The sequence below is a fragment of the Triticum aestivum genome, chromosome 4D (assembly GCF_018294505.1).
Source record: "Triticum aestivum cultivar Chinese Spring chromosome 4D, IWGSC CS RefSeq v2.1, whole genome shotgun sequence".
Lineage (NCBI taxonomy): Eukaryota > Viridiplantae > Streptophyta > Magnoliopsida > Poales > Poaceae > Triticum > Triticum aestivum.
Window position 1 is genome coordinate 74794201 of NC_057805.1, and position 20672 is coordinate 74814872.

Sequence of the window (20672 nt, forward strand, 5' to 3'; positions counted from 1 at the left end):
ACTAAGGAGACCATACCAGTGGAGATACTGGACCGCAGAATGATGAAGAAGGGCAATGCACCCGTGGTTCAACTGCAAGTGGCCTGGGACACAGTTCCTCCGACGATCACCTGGGAGGATTACGACGTGCTCCGCCGGCGTTACCCGCAAGCAAGCATCTGGGAAGACGATGCAACGGAGGAAGAAGTACGTTCTCAAGGAGGGGAGAATGTCACCACGGCAGTGCAAGGCACCACTGCGTGACTGCCAGTTGGCTGTGCCAAGCGTGAGTGCGTGCGTGAGCCAGCTGTAAGTGTGTGTGTGGCCGGTGCGTGAGCCAGCTGGGTCGAGGGATACTTAACCCCCGCATGAGCATTGTATTGGACAGGCTGTTATTTGAGTAAACTAAATATCTCTCCCAGTTTCTCTCTCGCTCACCCCCTTCCTCACGCCATCCTCATCCCCTTTCTCTCATCTGGCTACTCTGGTCTCCTCGATCCAGATCGGGGCGTGACAGTCAGACGCCAGCCTCTCGAGAATTGCCAGACCTTGCAGAATCAACTCATTCCAGCGATCTACTTCACTGTTATCGATGGGGCTCTCCCCTGCACCTTGCTGTTCCATTTTACCTTTAGGTGATTCATTACTGGATGCTTGTTGGTTGTTCCAATATGGCAAGGTGGTACCGAGTAGGGAGGATATGCACCGTATTGCCCCAGGAAACTGGGTTAGATCGATGTCACAGGCAAGATGCGCCAATATCCTGGCCACTAGCTCTTGCATCTCTCTGTCGCTGCTTCTCCACCTCAGTATATCTATCATCTTCTGAACTTTTTGGCTTGAGGGGAGTATAAGTGGCCTTACATCCTCTTCGTGCTTGATGAACACATCCAGCATCCTTGTTCCGGAGAGGTAGTCTTGCGATGATTCAGAGTCCAGCAAATCGACCGCGTACTTGAGCAATCCTCTATCCTTGATGGATTTAGGGTCCCGCCAGCATTTCGACCGGGTGTCAAAGAGGTAGTTTAAAACTGATCTTCTACCCCACTTCTCTGGGAACTCCCATACTCCTTGGAGTGAAGTGATAAAGGGTGAAACCACAATGTTAGATGTTAACCATAAAGTGAAGAGTGCACCTTGGCAGAGAACTAGAGAGTAGAATATGTCCATAGCTGGCATCAGGTTTGCATTGGTGCTGTCCCCGTCCATGTTGCCATAATCACGCTGTATTATGCGCCACAAAGAGACCCCGACACAGATGAAAGACCCAAACAGGTAGATTATCTCCATGGCTAGGAGCATCAACATCAGCAAATACACCAATGGAAAAAGAACAATAATCCATGGGATGACATTGACCATAATTTCCTCAATAATTGGCATCACTTGCATAAAGAAATTTAACATCACCTTTTCTTCCCAGTCGTTAAAGAACCTGTGAAAAAGTGGCATGGCAAATGCATAGTCAGTTTCGTACTCGAGCCCCTCACTAGAAAATTATTGTAGTCAAACATTGTACTCCCTCCATTTTTGTATACAAGGTCACTTTGTTTTTCGTGGCAAACTTTGACTTATAATGTTGGTCAACAGAATATGGATTATATGTCATAAAAGATATATCATCAGAAAGTTCTTTGAAATATGCATCCAATGACAAAATTTTTGTGGCATATAACTCACTTTTTGTTGGTAAAATTAATGGTCAAAGTTATTAGACATAAAAAATATATAATGACCTTGTATATATAAATGGAAGGAGTACAACATTACATAAATTTTAGGTATGAACCCTCTTATTTATCTACCAACGAAACTTTTTTATCGAGTAAGATATATTAATATCAACATGGCACCAAATACGTATAGCCCCTATAACAAGGGTATGGATTTTCTATCCACACGAAGCAGGTTTTCACCCCGCTATATATATAAAGCACAAATGACCGAACCGATAGAAGGTAGTGGGGAGAACCCCATACAAGCCAGTCAAAAGATAAAAAATGACAACCGAGAGGGCGGCAAGGATGCGAGCAACCTACAGCCAAACAAGAAAATAGGAGTCGTCACGCTAACATGAGGTGATCTGGACTACCGAACCAAACTGAACCGCGCTGCCATGGGAAACCACCGGACCCCGACGCACTGAGCACACAAAGCTATTGCCAAAGAGAACAAGCATCTGTCCTCACGTTACGGACCGTGGAGCTTCGATCATGCAAGCGGATAGCAAGGACCGAGGTCGGTGACTACGAGGACACGTGTAAATGACCAATGAATCCACTCCACGGCAGAACCGAAGAAGCTTCACGCTAGGGTCACAGCAAGGCCGAAGGCGCTGATGCGCCTTAACCGGATGATACCCCTCCCCCCTACCCCCTCTCCCCAAGAGGGTAACGACGCAGTACGTTGCCGCCACCGAGCCCGAAACGATGGCCTAGGGTTTCACCTGAAACCCCGGCACGGGGAAGAGAGCAGAACGATGCCCTCAAGAGGTAAGTGACACACAGACATCACCATCATCTGCACCAAAGCGCGGAGCTTCCGCTCGTACCCTTACATCATCTTTTAATATCTTGTACTACCTCCGTTCCAAAATATATGACGTTTTGGTAGGCTAGCCAGACAAAATATCTTATATTTTAGAATGGAGGTAGTAACTCTTTTTTTTTCCTCGATAAAAGGCGTTTTTATTAACTCAAAATACATCATAAGGGGATACAAAGCATGATGAGAAACAACCGGTCTCTACATAATTAAGATACACACCAATCAAATACTAACAAAATGACACATGACCAAAAAAATGACATATCAATAACTGTAGAGTAACAAAAAGACCTACACTGTGCCTAGATGGAGAATATCTCAATAAGAGACAGGACATTACTGACCTGGCTGCCTGTATCATGCTAATAGCTGTTAGGCACCAAAAATCCTTCTTCCCCAGCGCGGTGACGAAGCCACCGAGGAGGACTACCGTCGACCACAGAAGCGCCAGGTAGCCTAAGCCGGTTACGCCCATCAAAAGGTATGCCTGCATGGCAGCATACCGGTTGAGCGACATCTCTTCTCGCTGCCGCTTCTTTGGACCGTCGCCGCTGTTCCCCCGAATCCCAGTAGCTCGAGCGCGGCCGGCCATCCTCCTTCGCGGTTGACCCGAGAAGTAACAGCGGGCAAGTCTTGCTATGTAGTCGCCATATACTGACTTGCAGCCTACTTGGGACGGGAGGATACGATAGCTTGCGGGGATGCGATGCAAAGCTGCTCGCAATGAAAGGTGGGAAGGATCAACTAAGCCTGGTCTTGTTGCCTTCTCAGCTGGTGCTTTATAACGAGCGAAATTGCGGTGTCCGCGTCCCTCGTGATTTATATATTCCGCTGGTTGTTTAATGCTTTCTGTCTTATCCGGGCCTCCTTGTTTTGAATTTATCTCTCAATCTCATTCGAAGAAACATATTTAAATTTTTTGCAGGTGGACTAATCTAATGTATTGTATACGTGTTAGTTGAATCTCAACAATTTTTTGCGGGGTGGTACGAAGTAATAAAATGTCCTGATCGCTGCTGCACAGGCTGGCAGTTCTTTGTCTTCCTCCACGGCACATGCGACCTCGCTTAAAACAGGGACGACCCGAGCTTGGGGAGCTAGGGTCGTTTAAGAAACACAAACGCTAGATCCAAAGCGCATGTGACCTCGCTTAGAAAAGTGGAAGACCTGAGCTAGCATCGGCTTTGGGTCATTTGAGAAACATAAAGTTGACGCGCTTCCTAGCCAATCAAAGATACTGACATGTGGGAGGATCACTGGATCCCAAACAGCCCAATTAGGAAGGTCATTACTCCACGAGGTCACACTATCCTTAGGAAGGTTGCTGAACTTATTAATCCTGGAACCGGACAGTGGGACGAGGTCTTGTCGTCTTGATCAGGGACATATTTCTACCTATTGATGCTAACAGAATTCTCATGATCCCTCTTAGCAGTAATCTGGTGGATCATTTTTTAGCCTGGAATGCAACAAAATCCTTTTCCTTGTTGACTGAGTAAGATGTGGATCCAACTTATGTGCAATTCTGTTCATATGAAACATTCAATTAAGTGCTTTTGATTATTTGTCCATGGCTGCAAAATTTTCCTGATTAATCCAACATACATTTCCTTTGTAGACTACTCATTATTCAATATGCTCACTGTACTGTTTTCTCACATTGAAAATCTTTTAATATACTCATTTCATACATATTTCAAGCCACAGCACGTACTCATACTTTACCTACTGCTGCATCAGTACCTAACGATACATAAATTCTGTTGTTCATAACAATTACATAATCATATCTACCAATCTGTAATTTTCGCCTTTTGTAACATCACACTTCTTGCATTTTAAAATTAAGCCTACATCTATCTCAAATACACTCTCTAAGGACTATAATCTCAATGATAGAGCAGCATACCTGCTGTAAAAACATTGATTTAATATTCCTCTGTAAGAACGCTTCATTATTTGCTTTAATTTTTCTCCCATGCACAGCTCGTTGCTTTAACCAAATTAACTGAATTACATTTTCAAGACAAGGAAAAAGAAAAATGTCATAACGCAGTGACCCATCCTCAAGAAATATTTATGGATACATGCAAATTAGGTTCGCCGATTGTCTACCAAAAAATATGAATTGATAATTACACAGATAACAATTGGCACCTAACTGGGCAGCAATTTATGAGATAGGTACAAGAAAAAAAATGAGGTTTGTTTTTCCTATATAACATCTTCCTAGAAATCAGATAAGCCCAATTTGCAGCATTTACTGTCTAAAAATGAAAAAAAAGGTATAATAATAAATGATGCCACTGTATGTAAGTACACTTCATCCGGTTTTCCAGAACTGGTTGATATTCCCGAGTAACCATCCCTTGACTGACCACATGTTTGACATCATCCCTCGTTTCTCCTTATAAAAGGTGAAATTGTCATCCAGGAAGGAGCAAGGATAATACTATCAACTTGTAATTTCCATAACCTCATTCTATCCAACAGCAAAGATGAGATAAAACCTCCAAGTTCAGTTCCTCATCAACCAATCCTGCCTGAAACTGTGCACGGCAAACTTTGCTAAGAGGTTCCTACCACATGTAGCCAAAGGAATATCCATCAGGCAATATTCAAGTCTTTGTATCTAAGAGGAAGCTCTTGCATTAGGTAGTGATTATCAGCCTTGGGAAGTGATAATGGCAAGGTCTCGTCATCCACACAATCTTGATATTTTAGTGGAAGAACCTCGATGGCAAATGCGGTCTGACTAGCATGCTTTGAGCGTCGTGTAGACAAAGTCGGCCCAGTACCTATTCAGAACAAAATCTCATTAGACATAGTGAGATTTTGTTTCTAACAGAGATGCGCAAAATGGCCAGACTCGGGACATACTGTCATTCATGTCCTTCGTCTTGTGAAGGAGAAATGTTCCAGAAAGGATGGTCACAAAACCACACATTTCCGTGACAATCTGGGTTGGATTTTGCCGATCCCAATCCTGCATGTCAATGAGCTACGAGCTGAGGAGAAAATTCTGGCATAATGAAAGCTATCTTTCTATGAGAAGTAACAGCATCAATGAATAATAAGGTATGTTGATCAAGATAAAAAGCACAAGTCATCATGCATAAAAAGAACCACAGCAACATTGCTCAGTAAATGGGTATGCAACTAGAACTTAAAGCACCTCAACATCCATAAATATGCACAGTTAAATATCATCAATTACAATGGTCATGTGGCTTGCATTCAGAAAAAGCCAATAACCCTAAACTACAATTTCAGTGGCACTATATGCTCAGATGCCCTTATCATCGTGATTCGTGAGAGTTATTTTCAGGTAAACCTCTACCAGGCCACTTAGGAGCAGCTAATAAGAAGAGCAAGACATAAAAGTAGAATCACGCCGCAGTTCAGCAGCAATGTTTACAACAGTTTACTTTAAGGAAGTTCAGTTGGCAATAAGGGTGCACTGAAAGCGATGCAAAATATTACCTTGAACATTATCACACTGGCTATAATTGTTAGCGAGGTAAACATCACGTAATATATTGGTGAAACAACTGCTGTATTAAAGGTGTCCAGTGCCTGCAATTTACAGACGAAATAAAATGCTGTTGTTAACAACAAACGTGATTTGCTTATGTTAGTGGCTCAACAGAAAGAACTTTGAGTGCCAAATAGAAAACATATAATGCCAAAAGGCAGCATGCATTAGAGAGTTGTTGGAACATTCCTTATTAACCTGAAGCCCAGTTCCATCTCATGCACTAAAAACTTTATCACATATTGAGGAGAATCACTTGCAGAAGGTAATGACCTTTTCCTTGCAAGGACCAAATGCTAGTACATATAGTGGATATGCTACTCCACTGTAAATCAACATAATGAGAGAGAGTTAACCAAAGCTAAAACTACAAGAAAAAAAATTCACTCGATTAGCGAGAAGGCCTTCCACATGGCAAAAGGTAAGGTGATGCCCTGTTGGCACCAAATGTGCATGTGACATCGTGTGGAGAAATGCCAGAAATAGTTATCTATATTCTCTTGGGTGATGTGATGACTGTCATGTTAATGCACTGTTGAGTCTGCTGTAACAGAAAACACTTTTGCTCCCTCAAGTTCCCTATCCAGCTTGATGCACCAATGCACAACTCAGTGGCATCAATAACAACAGAAACTGAAATATTTACCTTGTTTAGATAGTTTATCTGGGTGCTTACGCAGGTAGCAACAATTAGAGCAAAAGCCCAGGTCTGAGGATAGAATAATTGGTTCACTCCTGAGAATGTTAACTTCAATGCAATTCCGAGGGCCTTTACACTCATAACCTGTTAAATTCTCACTATCAGATGGAAAATGGGATTCAGCGAAAATCCCATAAAGAAATCTCAAGATGAATCTGTTTGGGGAGAAGGCATACGGTGAGAGATCCTAGAAGAGAACAGACTCCAATGTACACCATGATGTTTGTTTGTCCATGTTGAGGGACAACAAAATATATAAGAACCAAGGCTGCCACCACTACTATAGTCGCATATGAAAGAAAAGCTGAGAAAACAAAGAAAACAATATTGAATCCATCTGGCGTGTGAAATATAAATTAAGTTAATAATGGCATTGTCATCACTATGTTTAAGTTGTAAATACCTGGCTCAGTTGCAAGATCCCAAACTTCCCTTACAGAATCAATATCACGCTCTTGGGGAGCATGGAGTGCAATTGTGATCGATCCGACTACACAAAGAACACAACCAAGTATACCAAAGGTGTGCAGTTTCTCCTGTAGAATGGAATGAGCAAGTGCAGCACTGCAAACATTTAGAATGGTCTGTTATTTCAGTTAAATAAGCAGCAAGCTAAAGCACATTATTAAGAGTTCTCTAAGGAACTCCTATGACTGTACCTGATGATTATACTGAGTGCTCCAAGAGGAGTGACAAGAATAGCAGGAGCAAATGCATAAGCAGCAAAGTTAGCTATTTCGCCAACAATCACTGTTCATAGGAGACCATGTGAGCAAATATTAGTCAAGTTTCTTTTTGTCAAAAGTATAAGTAACATTTCCCAAAAAAATGAGGAAAAAATGGATCTCTATTCCCTAAGAACAGCAAACAGCATTAAAGAACATTCATACTGAAGCATCACATTCCAATGACAAGAATTCATTTGCTCTCTAGCCACTATCATGAGTACTGTGTCTCAATATGCTACATCTAGCTAAACCTTATCAAAAAAATGCTTTTTCCCTGCACTATCATCTGACTCATTGCAAATTGTTAGTTTCTCCTATTATAAGTTACCAATATCAATCTCAACTCTTAAGCACAAAACAATCTCCATGCGTGTCTGCGTCCCTGGGGAAATGGGCATCACGACCAATGTGAGGTGACTGTGAGAGCCACCAGAAATCTCATCATGGTCAGGCATTTACTTAACAAGGAAAAATAATAGTGGGAAAATGATCAGACAAGACATGCTACGATTGGACGGAAAACACTGATCCCAAATAAGTGATAAAGTATAAAAAGTAATACATTAAAAATTTAAAAAGTGGCATAGCGTTTAGAAAGAATGGAAATCGACTTACTAGAAATCATGCCTATCCACCAAAGTGGCTCCACTAAGTAAGAATACCCTCCATAACCTGTTTCATGTGCATAAACACTCTTATTATATTCAGCACTAAAATTTGTACTTCCTCTGTTCCTAAATATTTGTCTTTCTAGAGATTTCAACAAGTGACTACATACGGAGCAAAATGAGTGAATCTACACTCTAAAATATGTCTATATACATCCGTATGTGGTAGTCTATTTGAAATCTCTAAAAAGACAAATATTTAGGAACGGAGGGAGTAGAAAGTATGATTAAATAATTTATGATACGAAGGGTATAGGTGCATTGGTCAGACTTCATGGTAAATGAACTGAAATCACCAGCAGACTTCGTTGCAAGGAATAATAAAACTATTCAAGTTGTATACCAAATAGTAAGCTGGGAAATTGATCATTTTAAGCTGAGTACCCAACAAACTAAATAGCCACACAGATCAACAAGACGATATAAAACACAGGCTGCTCTGAGATTTACTGGTTTCCTTATCATTTTCGAAAAGGCATTTTTGAGTCATTGTCTCTTTAACAGAATGTGCCAGTAAAGCACTTCAATCGTGCAAAAGATCTCAACTAGCGCAGATCTATTCATGATTGAGGAAGCTCTATGCAAGTAACAACACCAAATTTGATTTGAATCAATCCAACAAAACAGGAACCCAGGTAAAGATCAGTGGCAAGACATATTGCAAACAAAAATTTCTATCTAAACAGTGATTCTGTACCAACGAGCCACCGATAATGGAAGCCATCCATAAGCACGTTTAGCTATTGAAGGCAACTGCGGAAGGCCATCCTAGCCCCCAAAAAAACCACTTCCGCAGACTCGCTCATCCCAATTCCAACAAAAGAAACTCAAGAGATGAAACAAATGCGAGATCATGGACTGGATTTTCATGGAAGTTTTCGGACCAAAACAGCACAGCGAAGCAGCGAGAACTTTCAACGACGAAACCAAATGATTGCAGTCTTTTCCACACCGCAGAAAGAGAAGAGAATCAAGCCATCCAGTTGCAACGGAAAGATGCGAGTCTTCGCTCTGGAGTCTGGACTCAACTGGACTCCTCACGCGGCCAAATCTACCGCGAAGAACGCGCCCCCTGTCCGAATTTTACCCCCTTTTTCCAGCGTCAACTCCACACCTCTGTTCAGACCCACGAGAGCAAGAAAAAAGTTCCAGAGAAGTTGCAATGATAAGCAAGCTCCATTGTTCCGAGGAATCTATTCGATTCAACTGGTCTGGACCGCCAATCTACCGGAGAAGAATAAACCGCGCTGCTCCTTTTTGCTTTTTTTATTTATTACCACAGGCAGATCCCTCCCACCAACCAAGCAAAGAACAGCAACCAAAACAAAACTCCGCTCGATTCCGCTACCCACCACTCCAAATCGGCCGCCCCAATCGACCCCCTCGCCGACCAACCAACCCGCACCGGCGAGATCCAGAGGCCAGAGGAAGCAAGCAAGGCAGCAGTGGGGCCTCAGCCACCGAGTGGCGCAACTCACCCGCGCGGACGCCGGAGTCTGCGGCCCTCCTGAGCCCCATCTTCTTGACGATGAAGCTGGCGCCGATGAAGGCGCTGGACGACACCGCGAGGGCCAGGCCCTTGGCGTTGTCCGACGACATGCCCCCGAACCCGGCTGAAGAGGAGGGCGCCGCCATCTCCTCGCGAGCGCCTACGACCCTGGCCTGCCTCTGCACTCCGCCGCCGGCTCCGCCGTGTCCGCCTACGCCGCCGACATGGGGAGCGGTGGGGGAGGAGTCGGAAGCGGGAGGGAAAAGCAAGGCGGAGGAACAAAGTAAGAATTTTAAGGGGAGGGAGCTTGTGCGTCGGGGCCCTCGTGGAAGCACCTATTTGTGTTAATGTTTTGTTTAGTTAGGAGTCCTAATCAGTTGATTTATAGAGAACTTGATTCCTCTTGTCATTATTGTTGGAGTCTTTGTGCTAAGATTGTTTTGTGCAGTTTTGAGTGTTGAGAACTATATGGTGCAAACGTTCATAGGAACATCATACTTGTTAGTTTTTACGGACACCGCCAACTTTCATTGTGCAATCGCTTATGTAGTAGTGTGCTCTCAATCATTATGGATTTGATTGACACGTAAGCGGTTAAAACATCGGGAGCTAATTTTTTTTGCACCGTTGTCCACTTATTAAGTGAATGTAGGATCCAATTAAGGCATCAAATCATTAGTTGCTATATATAATGCTCCATAAAAAAATTAATTGTTGGTAGCGGTATGTACATAAACATGTATAGTGATATCATCTGGGAGTACCTCTAGATATAATAGGTATCACACATGTTTAATACCAATTCATGGCATTTTTTTCAATATTTTGTATATTCATTTTTAAATGTTTAGGTTCCTCAACAGCACTTTCAATATCATGAAATTTGGCTTGGATCGGTGAAGGGACTTAGTCTGTGGTGGTAGGTGGATTTTTTCTAGGCTCCTGAATTGAATGGGTCTTTTCCGTACTTTCATGATAACTTTCACATTTTAAAACATGCTTTTTATTGGAATGTCACGGAAAAGGCTCGGCCTATTAGGAAAAAGCTCGACCCTTTAGTGCTATATATGGCAATTTGGTTGAGGTTAAAACATCCACTACTATGGAATTTTGTGAAGGTAATAAGAGTAAGCCCGTGTTCACTTTGCTATCATGACTTTTGGCAAGACATTTTCTCCAAATTGGTTTTATGGAATGATCGTGTTTTTCTGAAAGCAAGGAATGATTGTCCAAACGCTAAAAAAGTATGAGATGGTTTAGACACCGAGAAGCAAATGCTTACCACAAAAACACAACCATTTTCCAAATGTGGAGTAGTAAAGTAGCATGTGAAATCGTCAATTACCTAGACCTCGAAGCTCAAAGTGCAAAACTCCCTGAAACTACAGGTGACTCGAAATAAACGAGTCCTAGACTGGCCACACACCACGCAGCCTTGCCCACACAAGCAACGTTCTTCTTCACGGAAAAGGAGATGAGCCGTCCAACACCGCATCGACGGCTCTTGACAGACGCGGCACATGGGACGATCCTACGCATGCACCGCGTCGTGTGTGTTGGGGACAGCGAGCTGGGAGCACGTGGAATATGCCCTTGCAGAGGGAAGTGAAGAAATCTAACACGCTGGCGTATTCTTACACTTCTCCGGTGCCCTGTGCTTCAAGCCTTCAACCGCTCTTTCGTTTCTTCGCGGTTCAACTTTTTTTTGCTAACAAATTACAACATCAATTTTATCATGAAAATTATTATGTACTCCCTCTGTTCCTAAATATAAAAAGACTTATATTTAGAAACGAAGGGAGTATAAACATGAGACGACAATACATAACTTGGTTCAGATTTCCGCTGGAGTTGCTCTGTGTTCATGTGAAACTCCATACATTCCAAAATTAGTCCTGAAAAGATATCTATCAAACTTTTCAGTTCTGGTGGGGTGCCAGTCTTTAGCTGGCAGTTAACTCTGGCCGAAAATATTGTTGCTAATGTTTCCAGCGATGAGACATATCGAAACCCTTTAACAGGAAGTCATCGGGGCGTGGTGAATAGCAAATCATGCTGACATACTTGATATACCCAATGGATCTTTGTTGTGAGGAATACTAAAGGAATAGTTTGACAGTAATTGGAGCAAGTTTACCAGATGTGTCATATGTAGTTGATCATCCTAATAACTGTTAATATGACATTGCAACAACAGAAAAGTAATCTACCGATGGCACACGGATCACTATCGATAAAATAATATAAGGGTGCTCCATATTCACTCCCTGAGCCTACATTTTAGGAGGCTGGGTGGGGTTGATATGGACCATGCTCCAAACCCAACCGTCAGTGGGGGGGACCCCCTCTCTCCCATGTTCGTACCAATGTCGCAGCCGCGTTTTGCACCAGGAAGCACACCCCTTAATGACCGCGTACCCAATAATGACTGGTCGCACCCATTCCCGGCACCATTTCCCATGCGGGGTGAGTGGGTACTTATGGCCAAAAAAGGTTTTTCAAACATTCTCGACACAAATGTAAAAGGTTTGTTTAGGCCACGGATTGCTTTTGTAAGCATACACTAATACTTTCACACAAAAAATACTAAATGACCGATCATATATATCCTACTCCTATAGAAAGGGCGCCGAGGTTTATTTTCAACAAGAAAAAACTCATACACATTAAAAGATGATGGTACATATATATAGACTATACCACTTATTTAAAGCGGTTCATACGTAAAAATGCTAAAAGATCCAGGCTGTTGTTAAACGAATAAAGATTTGTTTCCTCAATGGAAATGATTCTAAAAAAGAAACATTGCGCATATGTGATACGTCTCCAACGTATCTATAATTTTTGATTGTTCCATACTATTATATTATCTGTTTTGGATGTTTAATGGGCTTTATTATACACTTTTATATTATTTTTGGGACTAACCTATTAACCGAAGGCCCAGTGCAAATTGCTGTTTTTTTTGCCTATTTCAGTGTTTCGCAGAAAAGGATTATCAAACGGAATGAAACCTTCGGAAGAGTTATTTTTGGAACAAACATGATCCAGAGGACTTGGAGTGGACGTCAAGAAAGAAGCAAGGAGGCCACGAGGCAGGGAGGCACGCCTGCCCCCTGGGCGCGCCCCCACCCTCGTGGGCCCCTCGCAGCTCCACCAACCTACTTCTTCCTCCTATATATACCCATATACCGCGAAAACATCTGGGAGCACCATGAAACCCTATTTCCACCACCGCAACCTTCTGTACCCGTGAGATCCCATCTTGGGGCCTTTTCCGACGCTCCGCCGGAGGGGGAATCGATCACGAAGGGCTTCTACATCAACACCATAGCCTCTCCGATGATGTGTGAGTAGTTTACCACAGACCTTCGGGTCCATAGTTATTAGCTAGATGGCTTCTTCTCTCTCTTTGGATCTCAATACAAAGTTCTCCTCGATCTTCTTGGAGATCTATTCGATGTAATTCTTTTTGCGGTGTGTTTGTCGAGGTCCGATGAATTGTGGGTTTATGATCAAGATTATTTATGAACAATATTTGAATCTTCTCTGAATTCTTTTATGTATGATTGGTTATCTTTGCAAGTCTCTTCGAATTATCAGTTTGGTTTGGCCTACTAGATTGATCTTTCTTGCAATGGGAGAAGTGCTTAGCTTTGGGTTCAATCTTGCGGTGTCCTTTCCCAGTGACAGCAGGGGCAGCAAGGCACGTATTGTACTGTTGCCATCGAGGATAAAAAGATGGGGTTTATATCATATTGCTTGAGTTTATCCCTCTACATCATGTCATCTTGCCCAATGCGTTACTCCGTTCTTATGAACTTAATACTCTAGATGCATGCTGGATAGCGGTCGATGTGTGGAGTAATAGTAGTAGATGCAGAATCGTTTCGGTCTACTTGTCACGGACGTGATGCCTATATACATGATCATGCCTAGATATTCTCATAATTATGTGTTGGAAATATGCCCTAGAGGCAATAATAAAATGGTTATTATTATATTTCCTTGTTCATGATAATTGTCTATTGTTCATGCTATAATTGTGTTATCCGGAAATCGTAATACATGTGTGAATACATAGACCACAACATGTCCCTAGTGAGCCTCTAGTTGACTAGCTCGTTGATCAACAGATAGTCATGGTTTCCTGACTATGGACATTGGATGTCATTGATAACGGGATCACATCATTAGGAGAATGATGTGATGGACAAGACCCAATCCTAAGCATAGGACAAGATCGTGTAGTTCGTTTGCTAGAGCTTTTCCAAATGTCAAGTATCATTTCCTTAGACCATGAGATTGTGCAACTCCCGGATACCATAGGAGTGCTTTGGGTGTGCCAAACGTCACAACGTAACTGGGTGGCTATAAAGGTGCACTACGGGTATCTCCGAAAGTGTCTGTTGGGTTGGCACGAATCGAGACTGGGATTTGTCACTCCGTATGACGGAGAGGTATCTCTGGGCCCACTCGGTAATGCATCATCATAATGAGCTCAATGTGACCAAGTGTTTGGTCACGGGATCATGCATTACGGTACGAGTAAAGTGACTTGCCGGTAACGAGATTGAACAAGGTATTGGGATACCGACGATCAAATCTCGGGCAAGTAACGTACCGATTGACAAAGGGAATTGTATACGGGATTAATTGAATCCTCGACATCGTGGTTCATCCGATGAGATCATCGTGGAACATGTGGGAGCCAACATGGGTATCCAGATCCCGCTGTTGGTTATTGACCGGAGAGTCGTCTTGGTCATGTCTGCATGTCTCCCGAACCCGTAGGGTCTACACACTTAAGGTTCGGTGACGCTAGGGTTGTAGAGATACTAGTATGCGGTAACCCGAAAGTTGTTCGGAGTCCCGGATGAGATCCCGGACGTCACGAGGAGTTCCGGAATGATCCGGAGGTGAAGAATTATATATAGGAAGTCCAGTTTCGGCCACCAGGGAAGTTTCGGGGGTCACCGGTATTGTACCGGGACCACCGGAAGGGTCCCGGGGTCCACCGGGTGGGGCCACCTATCCCGGAGGGCCCCATGGGCTGAAGTGGGGAAGGGAACCAGCCCCTGGTGGGCTGGTGCGCCCCCCTTGGTGGATCAAGAAGGAGGAGACGTCTTCCCAACCGTACGTGTGTTGAACGCGGAGGTGTCGTCCGTTCGGCGCTCGGTCATCGGTGATTTGGATCACGACGAGTACGACTCCATCAACCCCGTTCACTTGAACGCTTCCGCTCGCGATCTACAAGGGTATGTAGATGCACTCCTCTCTCTCGTTGCTAGATGACTCCATAGATTGATCTTGGTGATGCGTAGAAAAATTTTAATTTCTGCAACGATCCCCAACAGTGGCATCATGAGCTAGGTCTATGCGTAGTTTCTATGCACGAGTAGAACACAAACTTGTTGTGGGTGTAGATGTTGTCAATTTTCTTGCCACTACTAGTCTTATCTTGTTTTGGCGGCATCGTGGGATGAAGCGGCCCGGACCGACCTTACACGTACACTTATGTGAGACAGGTTCCACAGACTGACATGCACTAGTTGCATAAGGTGGCTAGCGGGTGTCTGTCTCTCCCACTTTAGTCGGAACGGATTCGATGAAAAGGGTCCTTATGAAGGGTAAATAGAAATTGGCATATCACGTTGTGGTTTTGGCGTAGGTAAGAAACGTTCTTGCTAAGAAACCTATAGCAGCCATGTAAAAACTTGCAACAACAATTAGAGGACGCCTAACTTGTTTTTGCAGCATATGCCTTGTGATGTGATATGGCCAAAAGGATGTGATGAATGAAATATATGTGATGTATGAGATTGATCATGTTCTTGTAATAGGAATCACGACTTGCATGTCGATGAGTATGACAACCGGCAGGAGCCATAGGAGTTGTCTTTATTTTTGTATGACTTGCGTGTCATTGAACAACACCATGTAAATTACTTTAATTTATTGCTAAACACGTTAGCCATCGAAGTAGAAGTAATCGTTGGCGTGACAACTTCATGAAGACACGATGATGGAGATCATGATGATGGAGATCATGGTGTCATGCCGGTGACGAAGATGATCATGGCGCCCCGAAGATGGAGATCAAAAGGAGCAAAATGATATTGGCCATATCATGTCACTATTTGATTGCATGTGATGTTTATCATGTTTTACATCTTATTTGCTTAGAACGACGGCAGCTTAAATAAGATGATCCCTCGCAATAATTTCAAGAAAGTGTTCCCCCTAACTGTGCACCATTGCGAAGGTTCGTTGTTTCGAAGCACCACGTGATGATCGGGTGTGATAGATTCTAACGTTCGAATACAACGGGTGTAAGCCAAATTTACACACGCAATACACTTAGGTTGACTTGACGAGCCTAGCATATACAAACATGGCCTCGGAACACGGAAGACCGAAAGGTCGAGCATGATTCGTATAGAAGATACGATCAACATGAAGATGTTCACCGATGTTGACTAGTCCGTCTCACGTGATGATCGGACACGGCCTAGTTGACTCGGATCATGTTTCACTTAGATGACTAGAGGGATGTCTATCTGAGTGGGAGTTCATTGAATAATTTGATTAGATGAACTTAATTATCATGAACTTAGTCTAAAATCTTTACAATATGTCTTGTAGATCAAATGGCCCACGCTAATGTTGCCCTCAACTTCAACGCGTTCCTAGAGAAAACCAAGCTGAAAGATGATGGCAGCAACTATACGGACTGGGTCCGGAACCTGAGGATCATCCTCATAGCTGCCAAGAAAGATTATGTCCTAGAAGCACCGCTAGGTGAAGCACCCATCCTAGAGAACCAAGACGTTATGAACGCTTGGCAGCTGCGTGCTGATGATTACTCCCTCGTTCAGTGCGGCATGCTTTACAGCTTAGAACCGGGGCTCCAAAAGCGTTTTGAGCAACACGGAGCATGTGAGATGTTCGAAGAGCTGAAAATGGTTTTCCAAGCTCATGCCCGGGTCGAGAGATATGAAGTCTCCGACAAGTTCTTCAGTTGTAAGATGGAGGAAAATAGTTCTGTCAGTGAGCACATACTCAAAATGTCTGGGTTACACAACCGCTTGTCTCAGCTGGGAGTTAATCTCCCGGATGACGCGGTCATTGACAGAATCCTTCAGTCGCTTCCACCGAGCTACAAGAGCTTTGTGATGAACTTCAATATGCAGGGGATGGAAAAGACCATTCCTGAGGTATATTCAATGCTGAAATCAGCGGAGGTGGAGATCAAAAAGGAACATCAAGTGTTGATGGTGAATAAAACCACTAAGTTCAAGAAAGGCAAGGGTAAGAAGAACTTCAAGAAGGACGACAAGGGAGTTGCCGCGCCCGGTAAGCCAGTTGCCGGGAAGAAGCCAAAGAATGGACCCAAGCCTGAGACTGAGTGCTTTTATTGCAAGGGAAGTGGTCACTGGAAGCGGAACTGCCCCAAGTACTTAGCGGACAAGAAGGCCGGCAACACCAAAGGTATATGTGATATACATGTTATTGATGTGTACCTTACCAGCACTCGTAGTAGCTCCTGGGTATTTGATACCGGTGCGGTTGCTCATATTTGGAACTCAAAGCAGGAGCTGCGGAATAAACGGAGACTGGCAAAGGACGAGGTGACGATGCGCGTCGGGAATGGTTCCAAGGTCTATGTGATCGCCGTCGGCACGCTACCTCTACATTTACCTACGGGATTAGTTTTAAACCCCAATAATTGTTATTTAGTGCCAGCTTTGAGCATGAACATTGTATCTGGATCTCGTTTAATACGAGATGGCTACTCATTTAAATCCGAGAATAATGGTTGTTCTATTTATATGAGAGATATGTTTTATGGTCATGCCCCGCTGGTCAATGGTTTATTCTTAATGAATCTCGAACGTGATGTTACACATATTCATAGTGTGAATACCAAAAGATGTAAAGTTGATAACGATAGTCCCACATACTTGTGGCACTGCCGCCTTGGTCACATTGGTGTCAAGCGCATGAAGAAGCTCCATGCTGATGGACTTTTAGAGTCTCTCGATTATGAATCATTTGACACATGCGAACCATGCCTCATGGGTAAGATGACCAAGACTCCGTTCTCCGGAACAATGGAGCGAGCAACCAACTTATTGGAAATCATACATACTGATGTGTGCGGTCCAATGAGTGTTGAGGCTCGCGGTGGCTATCGTTATGTTCTCACTCTCACTGATGACTTGAGTAGATATGGGTATGTCTACCTAATGAAACACAAGTCTGAGACCTTTGAAAAGTTCAAGGAATTTCAGAGTGAGGTTGAGAATCAACGTGACAGGAAAATAAAATTCTTACGATCAGATCGTGGGGGGGGGAATATTTGAGTCACGAATTTGGCACACACTTAAGGAAATGTGGAATAGTTTCACAACTCACGCCGCCTGGAACACCTCAGCGAAATGGTGTGTCCGAACGTCGTAATCGCACTCTATTGGACATGGTGCGATCTATGATGTCTCTTACCGATCTACCGCTCTCATTTTGGGGCTATGCTTTAGAGACTGCCGCATTCACTTTAAATAGGGCTCCGTCAAAATCCGTTGAGACGACACCGTATGAATTATGGTTTGGGAAGAAACCTAAGCTGTCGTTTCTAAAAGTTTGGGGATGCGATGCTTATGTCAAGAAACTTCAACCTGAAAAGCTCGAACCCAAGTCGGAAAAATGCGTCTTCGTAGGATACCCTAAGGAAACCATTGGGTATACCTTCTACCTCAGATCCGAAGGCAAGATCTTTGTTGCCAAGAACGGGTCCTTTCTGGAGAAGGAGTTTCTCTCGAAAGAAGTAAGTGGGAGGAAAGTGGAACTTGATGAAGTACTACCTCTTGAACCGGAAAGTAGCGCAGCTCAGGAAGATGTTCCTGTGGTGCCTGGACTGACTAGAGAGGAAGTTAATGATGATGATCAAGGTACTTCGGATCAAGTTACTACTGAACTTCGTAGGTCCACGAGGACACGTTCCACACCAGAGTGGTATGGCAACCCTGTCCTGGAAATCATGTTGTTAGACAACGGTGAACCTTCGAACTATGAAGAAGCAATGGCGGGCCCAGATTCCAACAAATGGCTTGAAGCCATGCAATCCGAGATAGGATCCATGTATGAAAACAAAATGTGGACTTTGACTAACTTGCCCGATGATCGGCGAGCCATAGAAAATAAATGGATCTTTAAGAAGAAGACAGACGCGGATGGTAATGTGACCATCTATAAGGCTCGACTTGTCGCTAAGGGTTATCGACAAGTTCAAGGGGTTGACTATGATGAGACTTTCTCACCCGTAGCGAAGCTGAAGTCTATCCGAATCATGTTAGCAATTGCCGCATTCTATGATTATGAGATATGGGAAATGGACGTCAAAACGGCATTCCTTAACGGCTTTCTTAAGGAAGAATTGTATATGATGCAGCCGGAAGGTTTTGTCGATCCTAAGAATGCTAACAAGGTATGCAAGCTCCAGCGCTCCATCTATGGGCTGGTGCAAGCATCTCGGAGTTGGAACATTCGATTTGATGAGATGATCAAAGCGTTTGGGTTTACACAGAGTTATGGAGAAGCCTGTGTTTACAAGAAAGTGAGTGGGAGCTCTGTAGCATTTCTCATATTATATGTGGATGACATACTATTGATGGGAAATGATATAGAATTCTTGGAAAGTATAAAGGCCTACTTGAACAAGTGTTTTTCAATGAAGGACCTTGGAGAAGCTGCTTACATATTAGGCATCAAGATCTATAGAGATAGGTCAAGACGCCTCATTGGTCTTTCACAAAGTACGTACCTTGACAAGATATTGAAGAAGTTCAATATGGATCAGTCCAAGAAGGGGTTCTTGCCTGTATTGCAAGGTGTGCAATTGAGCACAGCTCAATGCCCGACCACGGTAGAAGATAGAGAAAAGATGAGTGTCATCCCCTATGCCTCGGCCATAGGGTCTATTATGTATGCCATGCTGTGTACCAGACCTGATGTAAACCTTGCCGTAAGTTTGGTAGGAAGGTACCAAAGTAATCCCGGCATGGAACACTGGACAGCGGTCAAGAATATCCTGAAGTACCTGAAGAGGACTAAGGATATGTTTCTCGTTTATGGAGGTGACGAAGAGCTCGTCGTAAAGGGTTACGTCGATGCTAGCTTCGACACAGATCTGGATGACTCTAAGTCACAAACCGGATACGTGTATATTTTGAATGGTGGGGCAGTAAGCTGGTGCAGTTGCAAGCAAAGCGTTGTGGCGGGATATACATGTGAAGCGGAATACATGGCGGCCTCAGAGGCAGCACAAGAAGCAATCTGGGTGAAGGAGTTCATTACTGACCTAGGAGTTATTCCCAATGCGTCGGGCCCGATGACTCTCTTCTGTGACAACACTGGAGCTATTGCCCTTGCCAAGGAGCCCAGGTTTCACATGAAGACCAGGCATATCAAGCGTCGCTTCAACTCCATTCGTGAAAGTGTTCAAAATGGAGACATAGATATTTGTAAAGTACATACGGACCTGAATGTAGCAGATCCATTGACTAAACCTCTCCCTAGAGCAAAACATGATCAACACCAGAACTCTATGGGTGTTCGATTCATCACAATGTAACTAGATTATTGACTAGTGCAAGTGGGAGACTGTTGGAAATATGCCCTAGAGGCAATAATAAAATGGTTATTATTATATTTCCTTGTTCATGATAATTGTCTATTGTTCATGCTATAATTGTGTTATCCGAAAATCATAATACATGTCTGAATACATAGACCACAACATGTCCCTAGTGAGCCTCTAGTTGACTAGCTCGTTGATCAACAGATAGTCATGGTTTCCTGACTATGGACATTGGATGTCATTGATAACGGGATCACATCATTAGGAGAATGATGTGATGGACAAGACCCAATCCTAAGCATAGGACAAGATCGTGTAGTTCGTTTGCTAGAGCTTTTCCAAATGTCAAGTATCATTTCCTTAGACCATGAGATTGTGCAACTCCCG

The 20672-nt window shown here is 43.4% G+C and overlaps 1 protein-coding gene across 1 annotated transcript; it reads right to left on the reverse strand.

Moving 5' to 3' along the window:
* Positions 1–4569: 4569 nt before the first annotated feature.
* Positions 4570–9942, reverse strand: LOC123096304 (probable magnesium transporter NIPA4). The gene is made up of 9 exons (XM_044517999.1): positions 9636–9942; positions 8105–8161; positions 7421–7511; positions 7165–7325; positions 6938–7065; positions 6708–6845; positions 6010–6102; positions 5407–5512; positions 4570–5324 (listed from the first exon to the last, which is right to left on the reverse strand). Exons 1-9 carry the CDS (start codon positions 9790–9792, stop codon positions 5134–5136), a joined length of 1122 nt encoding a protein of 373 aa, XP_044373934.1. The 5' UTR covers positions 9793–9942; the 3' UTR covers positions 4570–5133.
* Between the last annotated feature and the right edge of the window lie 10730 nt (positions 9943–20672).

Excerpts from the sequence above, each read along its gene's own strand:
- LOC123096304 (XM_044517999.1), bottom strand. The coding sequence starts at position 9,792 with ATGGCGGCGCCCTCCTCTTCAGCCGGGTTCGGGGGCATGTCGTCGGAC. Across the intron at positions 7,066-7,164 it reads GGATCTTGCAACTGAGCCAG|CTTTTCTTTCATATGCGACT; the intron begins GTATTTACAACT and ends TTGTTTTCTCAG. Across the intron at positions 6,846-6,937 it reads CTCTTCTAGGATCTCTCACC|GTTATGAGTGTAAAGGCCCT; the intron begins GTATGCCTTCTC and ends AGAATTTAACAG.